This window comes from Marmota marmota, unplaced genomic scaffold (genome assembly GCF_001458135.2).
Source record: "Marmota marmota marmota unplaced genomic scaffold, marMar, whole genome shotgun sequence".
Taxonomy (NCBI): Eukaryota; Metazoa; Chordata; class Mammalia; order Rodentia; family Sciuridae; genus Marmota; species Marmota marmota.
In genome coordinates, this window is record NW_026000076.1 from 7,796,122 (window position 1) to 7,809,354 (window position 13,233).

General features: G+C 35.0%; 1 protein-coding gene across 1 annotated transcript in view; it reads left to right on the plus strand.

Annotated features, from left to right (window-relative positions):
• Positions 1-13,233, plus strand: part of Hfm1 (helicase for meiosis 1) — a 94,559-nt gene that overhangs the window by 65,008 nt on the left and 16,318 nt on the right. Inside the window, exons 30-31 of the mRNA XM_048814471.1 lie at positions 10,288-10,368; positions 10,610-10,725. Coding sequence (XP_048670428.1) covers positions 10,288-10,368; positions 10,610-10,725 — 197 coding nt within the window. The remainder of the gene's footprint in view (positions 1-10,287; positions 10,369-10,609; positions 10,726-13,233) is intronic.

Below are 13,233 nucleotides of genomic sequence, written 5' to 3' on the forward strand. Positions count from 1 at the left end.
CAGGGGGAGGGGGCGGCTCTGCCTCTCAGCAGGCCGCTGCTCCTCTTCTGCCGGTTGGTCCCAGGCCCGCCTACCTTGCAGGAGTGATTGGAAGCTCTGCCCCTCTGTGGGCCACTGGGCCTTTTCTGTTGGTGGTCCCAGTTCCGCCTACCTGGCAGGCGCGGGGGGTGGGGGGCGGCTCTGCCCCTCAGCAGGCCGCTGGGCCTGCTCTGTGGGTGGTCACAGTTCCCTCTACCTTGCCAGCACAGGGGGAGGGGCCGGCTCTGCCTCTCAGCAGGCCGCTGCTCCTCTTCTGCTGGTGGGTCGCAGGCCCGCCTACCTTGCAGGAGTGATTGGAAGCTCTGTTCAGCCGTGGGCCACTGGGCCTTTTCTGCCGGTGGTCACCGTTCCGCCTCCCTGGCAGGCGCTGGGGGTGGGGGGCGGCTCTGCCCCTCAGCAGGCCACTGGGCCTGCTCTGTGGATGGTCACAGTTCCCTCTACCTTGCTGACGCAGGGGGAGGGGGCGGCTCTTCAAATTAATCTTTAGGTTCAATATAATCCCGATCCCAAACCCCAGTGGGTTTTTTGTTGTTATTGTTGTTTGCTTTTTTCTGAAACAACAGGTAACTATAAGATTCATGTGAAAGTTCAAAATAACAAGAATATTCAGGACAGTCTTGAAGAAAGATATATCTGGGAGACTATACTAGATATCAGGACCTCTTAATCAATAGATACTAAGAGATTTTGATGTATGCATAAGGATAGACACATTAACTAATAGAATAGATTAAGATTCGGAAACAGACCTATAGTTATATAAGCAATGATTTATGACAAAGCACAGTAGAGAAAAAATAGTCTTTCAATAAATGAGACTAGATTAATTGAATGTTCATATTGGAAAACAAAATTGTGCTGGATATGGTTTGAATGTGTTCCCCAGAGATTCATATCCTGAAAGATTGATCTATAGTCTTGTGGTTTTGAGATAGAACTTTTAAAAGGTGGGGCATAATGGAAGGTGATTGGGTCATGCGTACCCTTGGAAAGGATTCATGCTGGTCTCCTAGAGTAAGTGAGTTCTTCCAAGAGCAGCAGGTTTTTATAAAGTGCGTCCATTCCACATACTTGCCCCCTTCTTTTTGCAGGTAGTTTTCACTTCTCCTCTACATTGTGATATAGTGAAATGGTCCCTAACCAGAGGCTAAACCACTGTATTCCTCTGAGCTTCAATATACTCCAAAACTGAACTAAATAAATTTCTTTTTAATGTACCCAGCCTCCAGTATTTTGTTAAAGCAACAGAAAATAGACTAATATAGATCATATCTTGGTCCCAAACTCATACTCTGAACAATACTTCCTTTTAAATAGATTGCTGATTTAAATGTAAAAGAGAAACAATAAAACTTTTAGAGGAAAAACAGATTTTTCAGGCCTTGGAATATATAGATTTAATAGCACACAAAAAGTTCTAATTATAAAGCATTTGGTAAATTTGACTGTGTTAAAATTAAGAACTGTTCATCAACATACACCAATAAGAGAGTAAAGGCAACTCATGGAGTATGAGAAAAAAAATTTCAATACATATTCCTGGGTATTGTAGGCTGAATTCATATGTTGAAGTCTCATAATGTGACTGTATTTGTAGAGAGGGTCTATAAAAAGGTAATTAAATTAAAATCATTAAGGACTCTAATCCAAAATGACTGGTCTTCTTATGGAAAGAGGAAATTAGGACACTGACACACATGGAGGGAAGACTACATGAAGACACAGGGAAGGGCAGCCATTCACAAGCTCTCTCCTGTGTTTGCATATTTTTTTCTACTCACCAACAGTTATTTCTTTAAAAATGGCTTGAATTGTTTCTTTGATTGTTTCTCTTACTTGCACCTGTAGTGAAAGCTGGAATGTCTGCTATACTTTCTACTCTCACGAGCCTTTTTTATAGGCAGAAGTTCCCCTTATACTCAGGAAAATCCTGTGGAAAGCAGACAGATCATGCACTCTATCAGACAAGTAATGTTTTATTACATTCACACACACAAATATACACCTTTTGCATATATATCTATACACCCATCCCAAATCTTGTGAATTTACATACATCCTGATTGTACAGTTCAGTTTTTACATGAAAATTCATATATTCTCAAATAAAAAAATATTTTTATACCTTTAAACATAACATATATTCACTGTCTACATTCTCTTTCTTAGTAACAAACACAAAGAAGAGACCATAGTTTTACCCTACTACAGTTGTAACACAATCCAAATTTCAGCTGTTCTGATCTCTTGTCAGATCATGTTATTAAATTATACAAACTAATGTTGATGCTTTTTGACTTATGATGATGAGGTTATATCCTGATAAGCCCATATCATGAATCAAAAATGCACCTTAATACTAAATTACTGAACATCATAGCTTAGCAACATAGTACACTGTAGACAATCTATTGTTTACCCTCATAATTATGTGGCTGATAAAGCTATATCTCACTGCCACTGCCTAGCATCACAAGAGAGAATATTGTGTACATATTGTGTACATAGTGCTACCCCTGGAATAATTCAAAAATTAAAGTATGGTTTCTACTGAAACATATCATTTTCTAACCATCATAAAATTGAAAAAACATTAAGTTGAACCACTATATTATTGGAAAGTGTCTTATATTTATTTCAGAGCATATAATTCAATACATTTCTAGTTAGTATCATTAATAAATTTGCTTGACTTAGAACTGGGGGCTGTAAAAACATGTTAATCAAAATTTCATGTGTTATAACTATGAAACTTTATGCATCTCAGATTGTGATAATATAGGATCTGCTATCTTGAAAGTATACTGAAAAGTGTGGTTTAGATTAATATTCTCTGAGAGCCTTATTTTTTTAAATTATCAATCTCCATATTTGTTAATAAGACAAATTCAGATTATTCTCAGAATGTAGGGTGGCTGAAGAAGCACTTACATACTACATGGCATTGAACCCAGGGCTGTTCTATCGCTGAGCTACTTCCTTAGTTTCCCAGGCTGGCCTTGAACATGTGATCCTTCTGTCTCAGCCTCATAAGTAGTGGGAATTATAGGCATGCCCTACTGCCTAGGTCTAAGTACCATTTCTAACAAAAATACAGGGAAAAAATTTTTTGACATTTAGGTAACATCCATGTGCTAGCATTCTTAATGGACTTGTATACAATTCTTATTCCTGACAAGATGTGCCAACTGTGCTTTGAAATATTGGGGAGCTCTTAGAAACTGATAGACATCCATATCCTGGGTCAGTTTTTGCTGCGGGCAGCAAATGTTTGTGCATAGTCATTGTACACCATCTTGTGGCGATATTTAAAAATGCAGTTGTGTGTGAAGTCCTTGGATTAAGAGACAAAGCAACTCTATCCCTTATTGGAAAAAATAACTTGCAAGGCATTTCTTCTTAATTTTCCCATTCCCAAAATAATAAATTCCTTCTCTAAATACATTAAATGAATCCTTTGAGTAGCTCTAAAACAATTAGTATTACCAGAGAGGCAAAATTGTTGAGAGATTAGACTCTGGAATTAGAATACAGGAATTAGAATGCCAAATTTGCTCATTATTAAGAGTATGGTCTTGACCATGTTATTTAACCTCTGCATTAATTACTTTTCTCTTATTGAAATGAAAATGTAACAGAAATACCTTATAGGCAAACAACCAAGGATGACCAGATATGTGAGGAAAATTATAGAACAATGTAAATAAATAGTAGATGAAACATCAACAGAATAATTCAGAAATGTAATAAAACAATATAAAACTTCAAATATTAACTTCAGAGAAATTAAAGATTAAATTGCAACCATAAAACTAAATAGGATTCCTAAGGGGAAAAAAGGACAAGAGCAAGTACAGGGAAGTAAACTATAATTATAAAAACAAAAACACTAAATGAAAGAAAAAGAAAGGGAGAGAGTGAATTTAAGAGACAAAGGAGGCAATCTAGGAGCCTACTATCTGACTAACAAATATTCCAGAAAAATGAGAATTAGAAGAAAAATATTGAGAAAATTTTCTAGATCTAAAATAAGCTACAAATCTGCACCTCAAAAAGGCTCACTTAATACTAATTAGGGTGAATGAAAGATAAGGCATAATTACAACATTTCAGAACATCATGACAAACAGAAAATCATAAATGTTTCCAAGAAAAAAACTAAGGTCTTTTATGAGCAAATTGGATATTAGAAGATAATGGACATAAATTCCAAAGAATAAATGATTTTCAATCCTGTGTTCTTTATATCCAGTCACATTCTTAATTAAGTGCAAAAGTAAAATAAAGACTCAGTACATTCAAAGGTTCTTTTTTTTTTTTAATTTTTTTTTATTGGTTGTTCAAAACATTATAAAGCTCTTGACATATCATATTTCATACATTAGATTCAAGTTGGTTATGAACTCCCAATTTTACCCCAAATACAGATTGCAGAATCACATCGGTTACACATCCACATTTTTACATAATGCCCTATTAGTAACTGTTGTATTCTGCTACCTTTCCTATCCTCTACCATCCCCCCTCCCTCCCCTCCCATCTTCTCTCTCTACCCCATCCACTGTAATTCATATCTCTCCTTGTTTATTTTCCCATTCAAAGGTTCTTAAGTTTCACTCTTATACATTCATTCTTAGGTAGTTGCTTCAGGATGAGCACCAATAAAACAAGAGAGTTACCAGGAAAGAAAAAGTCAAAAGAATTCAGGTATAGTGAATTCAGCTTATTTAGCTTAATGAAAGGAAGTTCCAGGATGACAGCTATAAGGCAGGCTTCCATTGTATTAAGAAGAGGATGTAGGGCTCAAGAAAGGAGGTATCTGTGAAGGGGAAATAAACAGGCAAGGTGTTTCCTTATATTTTTCTATATAACCCTGAAGTATTGAGTAAACTTTAAAAAATTTAAGGTAGATATTGCTAAACTAAAAAAAAGCAATAAAACTTCAGAGGAGGCAGTGTGCTGCTTAAGAAAGAAAAACACTTCACTTGATTCTTCATTAAAAATATTTTTACTTTCTATGTCTCTCAAATCAGCCTATTTTTCTGGTTTTACTACTACCATTACTATAGACTGAGTTAACATCATTTTTTTTTTTTTTTGCCTAGACTCCTATAGTAGCTTCTTAACTAGTTTTGTTGCATCCATTTTGTTCTATCTCAAATCTCTTCTCCATATTACTTTTCTTAGAGTAATATTTTTCACAATACAAATCTGAGATGTCTCTTGTTTGGTTAAAAACACTTCAGTGACTTCCTATAGCTCTTAAAATTTAAATCATTAGCATGCCCTACAGGGTTCCACACAGTCATATGGTCAACCTGTGCCTAAGCAACAATGTGATGGCAGCTTATACATGATCTTGCCTCATTTCTGAAGAGTTGGCTGGAAATGACATAAGAGACTCAGTTTAATACTTATACAAACAGCAAAGCATAATCAGCATGGTATCAGCTACTCAACACCCTTCATCCTACAGGATGACATTGGACCTTAGGGGCCAAACATGAATGGTGGGTTGCTTTTTTTGAGGTAGGAACTCTATCCTGCAGCTGTGTCTGAAATGGGAAAAATGGAAAGTCTCATGCCTTATTGGAATCAGGAAAGCAGATGAGAAACTGCTTCATGGCAGCCTCATGCAAGATAGGGAGCCTCCTACAAGCTAAGGAGTCAAATGAGAAAGAGCTCCTCATAAGACTGCCTATCTTCCAAGGAGGATGGTAGGCCATTCTGCCAGTAGTTGAGCCTTATCAACATGGTCTATGTGAAAACATGCAATTGCCAGGGTGCCTATGGTAGAGCTGTTCCCCTACACAATAAGCTATCTATTCTACCAGTAGTCTCATGTACTCTCTCTTATTTGCTTGCATCAGCCAAACTAATATTTTGATTTCTCCAGTGGGCTATGCTTTTCCTTTCATAGAGCTTTAGTATGTGCTGTGCCCTCTGCCTAAAACTCTTTCTCCTATTTCTTTGCCTTTTTAACTCCCACTCTTTCTTCAATCCTCTGCCCAACATTCCTGACTAGGACAACACCTCATCATCACATAGCATGGTGATATGTATAGTGTGTCCCTCTTCTTCATGATATTCAGAGGGTTATTATTTTAATATTTTTTTATTTGTAGATGAACACAATACCTTTATTTTATTTATTTTTATGTGGTGCTGAGACTCAAACCCACTGACTCACACATGCTGGGCAAGCTTTCTTTCTGTGAGTCACAACCCCAGATATCAGAGGTTTTAATTTTATGATTATTTGTATAATCTTGAATTAATGTAAGATTATAGATGATACACACATTAATATATTATTTTTTCACTTAATTTAAAAATACTTTTTTATACTTAAGTTTATTTTCTCTTTTTACCTTTCTGACGTTAGAGAGACCAGGTATTTTTTTAAGACTTTTATTAGTCCATTGTAATTATACATAATAGTGGGATTTGTTGCTACACATTCATACATGCACACAATATAAGAAGATAATTTAATTAATTTTTTTCCTCAGTACCTCCCTTTTATCTCCTAACCTGCCTCCTGTGGTCCCCTTCCTCTATTCTGTTGGTCTTCCTTCTATTTTCACTGCCTTTTCCCCTTTTTTTCTATCTACTTTCCACATATGAAAGAAAATATGACTCTTGACTTTTTGAGTTTGGCTTTTTTTTACTTAACATAATGCTCTCAAGATACATCCATTTTTCTGCAAATGACGTAATTTCATTCTTCTTTATGGTGAATAAAATTATCTCATATATACACATATATAATTTTCTTTATTTATTCATCCATTGATGGTCACCTAGGCTGCTTCCATAATTTGGCTACTGTGTAGCTATAAACATGGATTTTCACGTATTACTATAGTATGCTGACTTTAAATACCAACGAGGGGTATAGCTGGGTCATATGGTGGTTGCATTCCTAGTCTTGAGTAATCTTCATACTAATTTTCACAGTGGTTAATTTACAGTCCCACCAACAGCATAAAAGTATTCCTTTTCCCCAGCATCCATTTGAGCTTTATTATTTGTATTATTGATTGCTGCCATTCTAGCTGTAATGAGATGAACTATCAGTATAGTTTTGATTTGTATTTCCCTAATTGCTAAAAAGGGTGGACATTTTCATGTTTGTTGTCCATTTGTAATTTTTCTTTTGAGAAATGTCTGTTTAATCAATTTGCTCATTTAATAATTGGGTTATTTATTCATTTATTTTGGGTGTTATTTTTTGAGTTATTTATATATTCTGTATATTAATTTTATTTATTTATTTTTATGTGGTGCTGAGGATTGAACCCAGTGCCTCATACGTGCTAAGCTAGTGCTCAACCACTGAGCTACAACACCAACCCCCTGTATATTAATTCTGACATAAAAATAGCTAACAAAGATTTTCTCCCATTCTGTAGGTACTCTCTTCACACTTGTTTCCTTTGCTATGCAGAGGCTTTTTAATTTGATACCATTTCATTAGTTAATTTCTTGAGCATTAGGAGTCCTAGTGAAGAAGTTATTGCCTACACTTATATGTTGAGTGTTGACCCTTGGTTTTCTTCTAGTATTTACAAAGTTTCTGGTCTAATTCCTAGGTCTTTGATCCATTTTGAATCGACTTTTGTGCAGGGTGAGCTATAGGATAGAGTTTTATTCTTCTCCATATCGATATTTAGTTTTCCCAGCACAATTTGTTACAACTTATATTTTGGGCACCTTTGTCAAAGATAAGATAATATCTGTGTGGGTTTGTCTGTGTCTTCTATTCTGTACCATTGATTTTGTGTCTGTTTTTATGCTAGTGACAGGTATTATTTTTTTAAATTTTTTTAAGATATTGGTGGACTTTTATTTTATTTATTTATTTATATGCGGTGCTGAGACTTGAACCCAGTGCCTCACACATGCTAGGCAAGTGCTCTACCACTGAGCCACAACTCCAGCCCCAACAGGTATTATTTTTAATTCTTGTTTTATATTGTTTTTCAGATAAAAGTTCACATTAGAACTCAAGTTTTTTTTACTCTAATGTGCCCTGTACTTTACCTATATAAATATAAGGTAGCATATAGTAAGCGAAATGTACAAGGAATAAGCCACAAGGACTCAAAGGAGAAAGAAATTACTTCAGATGAAGTGATCACAATAGATTTGTGGTAGAGGTGCCATTTGAGTTGCTTTAAAAGTTGATAAGCTTCTGATAGACAAGAAATTGAGGGTCTTCTAAGATGAGGTAATATCAAAGATACAGTCAGAAAAAGGCATGGGATTATTTGAAGAATGGCAGTTGAACGTGTTTTGATGGTTGTAGGATTAATATTGATGCTATAAAGGGAATTCCAGATTATGCAGGACCTTGGATGTGGAATTAATTTTGTCAGTGCGAAGTAACTAATGTTGATAAGTGGGCAAATTATCTAATCAGAGTTGAACTTTATGAGGATTAATTAAGCAACAGTATATGGAATATATGAAGCATGAAGAATTGACTTCAAAGAAACCAGATACCATCTAAGTTATAGGTAATGAGACCATGACTCTGGGCACAACTTCCAAACAAGTAAGTCTTGGCACTCCTTACAGAGTATAATGCCAACAAGCCTTTCAACCAAAGACTCCTAGGAATACAGCTGCCTTTGAAGAAAGTTAGCTTTATCTAACATTCTTCAGCAAACAAGAATATAATACCAGCTGAACTATCGATCATCTCAGGAAGTTGGGAGAAACTGACAGGATTTCATCTTATGTTGGGTGATTCTTAGAAGGGTGTAGGGAAAGCAGAGATTAGTTCTAAATTGGATACTTTTGGGAAGTGAAAAATGGGTTATTTTGGTCTTTTTATCTTGGAGGTGGATTTTAAAAATAGTAGTCATCTGTGTTAGCCAGAAGAGGGGGATATTTCATTATTTTTGTGGTTCTTGAGTGTTCTTATCTAGTTTCAGAAATAATTGCATAGTAATCTTTGTCTTCCACTATGATAACATTGTATATTGTTTATATTCTCCAAGTTGTTTATGTTTAGTTGGGAACACTGTGGTTTACCTGTCAGTTTTCAGCTACCAGGGATTTTTTAAAAATTACTTTATCAGTACTTAATTCCTTGATAAGGTACTGATTAAGGCCACAAAAGAAAACAGCCCCCGGCTGGATTTATACCTCAATGGTAGAACATTTGCCTGGCACTAGTGAGATACTGGGTTTAAACCTCAGCACCACATACATACATACATATATACAGGTGTTGTGTCCATATACAACTAAAAATAGATATTTTTTAAAAAAACAGAAACCAGCCTCATCTGGGGAGCAGCCTCATCCATTTATCCCACACTGCTAGACATATATTATCATTGTCTAGGTGTATCATGACTTGACTGAAAGTTGATTGAAGAGTGACTCTGAAAATGAAGAATAAAAAATCTAAGAAAGGTTGTAGAAGTCTTTAAAAACTCTCTACTATCTCCAACATTTCTACTTCACTTAAAATTTGTGTTCTAGCAAAAATAAGCCGATGTTGGTTCCTATAATATAAATAATATGTCATCTATCTGGAATATCTTCTCTTTTTCCCCTTTTTATATCCTAATCCTGTCTATCCTTCAAGGACCAATTTAAATATCTCTCTTCTTATCCATGTTACTAGTCAGAATTAAGATCAAGAAAAAGCCTATTCAAAGTACAATAAATGAGGAATAAATTATATATATGGGTATGTTAATTCTAGCTTAGAGAAGTCAAGCTGGAAGCAATCTTTCCTTTCTTTGAATTCAAATATCAAATTTTTTATATCCCTAATGCATTTATTTTTAACACTTATGAAATATGAATGGTGTCCTATCTACTAATGAGTCAGTAGTGCCATCAAAATGCCATGAGGTTTGCTTCTTTCCAGATTCTCAAGCATAAGGATAAAGCAAAGCAATGTTTAAATCTCTATCCTCATTCTCACTTCATTAAAGACAAAGTTTGTTACTTATATTTCACTGTATTTGATTCTGTTTATACCAGAGAGATTGTGATAAATTTATAGATGGCTAGATATTCTTTGTGAAAATGGGTTAGGGCTATTAATGGGACAGGAACTGTTATTAAAAATACTTTTTTAATTGTATGGGTTAACACTTGAGGAAATGTGAAGTCAAAATCCTTTTGTCTGTCTGAGAGAAAAGAAACTAGATAAAAATTAATTATATTAAGTTAATTATAATAGCTATCCTAACAAATAGGTCTTTTTTTATATTGATTTAGGAATAACTCTCTGCAAAAAACCTGGGAACCGAGAATGTAATCATCACTGTAAAAATAAACATACATGTGGACATGACTGCTGTGAGTTCCATAAAACAAGTTCATTTTAGGCATTAAAAATTGAAAGTCTTTGATAAATAGTAATGACATCCTAATTATCTGTCTATGATATTTATATCATGCAACTTATAACTCTCATATAATATTCAGTCTTCTGTGGGCAACATGAAATAAATATTAGATTTGAAATTTTGAAGAAATTTGGCTTTATATGAACAATGCATAAAGTTTAACCTAAAGTATCTGAAATTTATTTTTATAGGTAAAACTGGAGTTGCACAGAAGTCAGAAATTAAAGAATCAACAATTTCTTCATATTTATCTGATTTAAGAAACAGGAATGCTGTTTCATCTCTTCCTCCAGTTAAACGTCTCAAGGTTAGTACTAATAACATTTATCCTTTGTTCTGCAATTAAATGAATAAATATCACTTATTTTGTATCTCAATTAGATAGGTATTCACAGTGTACTTTAGAATTACTTGTGGACTTGAATAGAAATATGACCATTATAGTCAATCTGTAAACCTACTTTCCCTTTAGCCTTTTTTTTAAACCTTTTTTTTTTTTTAGTGTAGAGAGAAATGAAGATGAAGAAAGAAAATGAGAAGAATATGAGTTTAGCTTAATTCAGCAACAACTGAACTAGACATTCTTGCCCTTTTCTTGCTCTTCCTCTATACTGGGGGATTGAATTCAGGGGCACTCTACCTCTGAGCTACACCCCCAGTCCTTTTTATTTTTTATTTTGAGACAGGGTCTCCCTAATTTGCCAAGCCTGGCCTCAAACTTGCAATCATCCTGTCTCAGCCTTTCAAGTCACTGTGATTATAGGCCTGCGCCATTAAACCCTACCCCAAGAAAACATCTGGGTGCGCTCCACAGGAGCCCATTTGCAGCATGTCCCTGGGTGGGCAGGAATCCTTGCTCCTTCTGTGCTGGATTGGATTGGAAGTTCTGAAGTTGATTTGGATTCTTGAATCTAGAAGAACAAGAGCCTTCCTTCCAAGAGATAAAAAAATGAGAGTCTAATGGTTTCTAGGCTAGTCACTAAGTGACTATTCTTAAACCTAAGTTATATCGTAGAAAAGTCCTATTCTGGGCTCTTATAAGAATAAATATTTTAAGGCATGAGTCTAAACAAGAAGAATGTCTGAAAACAGGGAGAGGAATGACGCAGGAAATAGTCACCATCTTCTCTGAGAAGATAATTTTTATTGACATGTTTTCCCTCCCATTCTCCCTTCTTCCCCTTTTCTTCTCCCTTTCCCTTCCTTTCTTTCTCTTTTCCTTCTGTAATCATTGAATATTAAGACTATTCCCAGGGCTAAAATACAGTGATAAATAAGACAGTTTTATTTCCAGTCCTCATAGAATTTATAGTTGAACGAAGGATACAAATAAGTAAAACAGGCCTTTTTAATATAGTGTGATGAGTGCTTCTATGACAGAAGTATAAAAATGCTTCAGTTTAAAAGGGGAATGAAGGGAAGGGATGGGAGATGGAAATAGGAAATACAGTAGAATGAATTGGACATAACTTTCCTATGTTCATATATGAATACACTACTAGTGAAACTCCATATCATGTACAACTGCAAAAATGGGATCCAAGTTAGAATAAGTTATACTCCATGTAGGCATAATGTGTATAATACACTTTACTGTCATGTATATCTAAAAAGAACAAATAAAAAAAAGTTTTTTAAATGCTCAGTTTAGATTTAAACAAAAGTATACAGAAGCCTCATTCGATGGGCCAGGAAAGGATTCTTAGTAGATGTGATTGAGACCCAAAAGATAAGCCAAGTATGGAGGTATCTGAGAACAGAATGGCCAATGGGAGAGATAGAAAAATATATCGAGGTATTAAAAAATACTCAGATATCCCAAGGGAGAGGTAGGGAGAAGAAAGATCTTTAAAGGAACTGAAATAATACAGTATGTCTAGAGTTCAGTTGCAAGTAGTATAGAGGGAGATGAGGCTAAAGAGCTAAGTACAAACTAAATCATACTGACCTTTTCACTATTTAGGGATTTATATTTTATTTTGAAAGTATTGGTAAGGCACTGAGGGCTTTACTCAGTGAAATGATCTGAATTACATTTCATAAAGATCTCGCTGGCTGCAATGTAGAGAAGGAATTAGAGGATGAATAATGGGACTCATTAGTTTGTTTTTGTAATATTTCAAGGAAAATGATGGCCTAAGTTATGGTAGTGCCAGTAGCAATGGGGAGAATTGATAGAGCTTAAAATATTTTCAGAGAAGGGATCAACTACCTTGGTACTTCACTGATCCTAAAGGGGAAGGTTGAAGGAAGTAGTCAAAACTGATGTCCAGCTCTCTGACTTGAACAACTGGGAGAAAAGTTAGGTAGGAGCAGTAAAGGAAAAACAAGTTTGGGGAAACAGAGAAGGATAAATTCAGTTTTGGAAATAACCAAATTTAGAGGTCTACAAAAATGTCTAGTATAATTGCCCTACACACAGTTGGATGTAACTGAAAAATCAGGAGGGAGAGCTAAGCTAGAAACAGATTTGAGAGTCATTCACATGAAAAATGATAGTTGACATGGGACTAAATCAATTTTTAAGAACAGATAGAGTGAAAAGAGAAGACCTAGTAAAGAACCATAAAGATTGCAACATTTAAGAAAGACTAACAGGCTGAGGTTGTAGCTCGGTGGTAGAGTACTTGTCTAGCATGTGTGAGGCCCTGGATTCAATCTTCAGCACCACGTAAAGATAAATAAATAAAATAAAGGTATTGTGTCCATCTACAACTACAAAAAAATTATATATATATATATATATATATATATATATATATATATATATATATATATATATATATACATACACACACACACACACACACACACA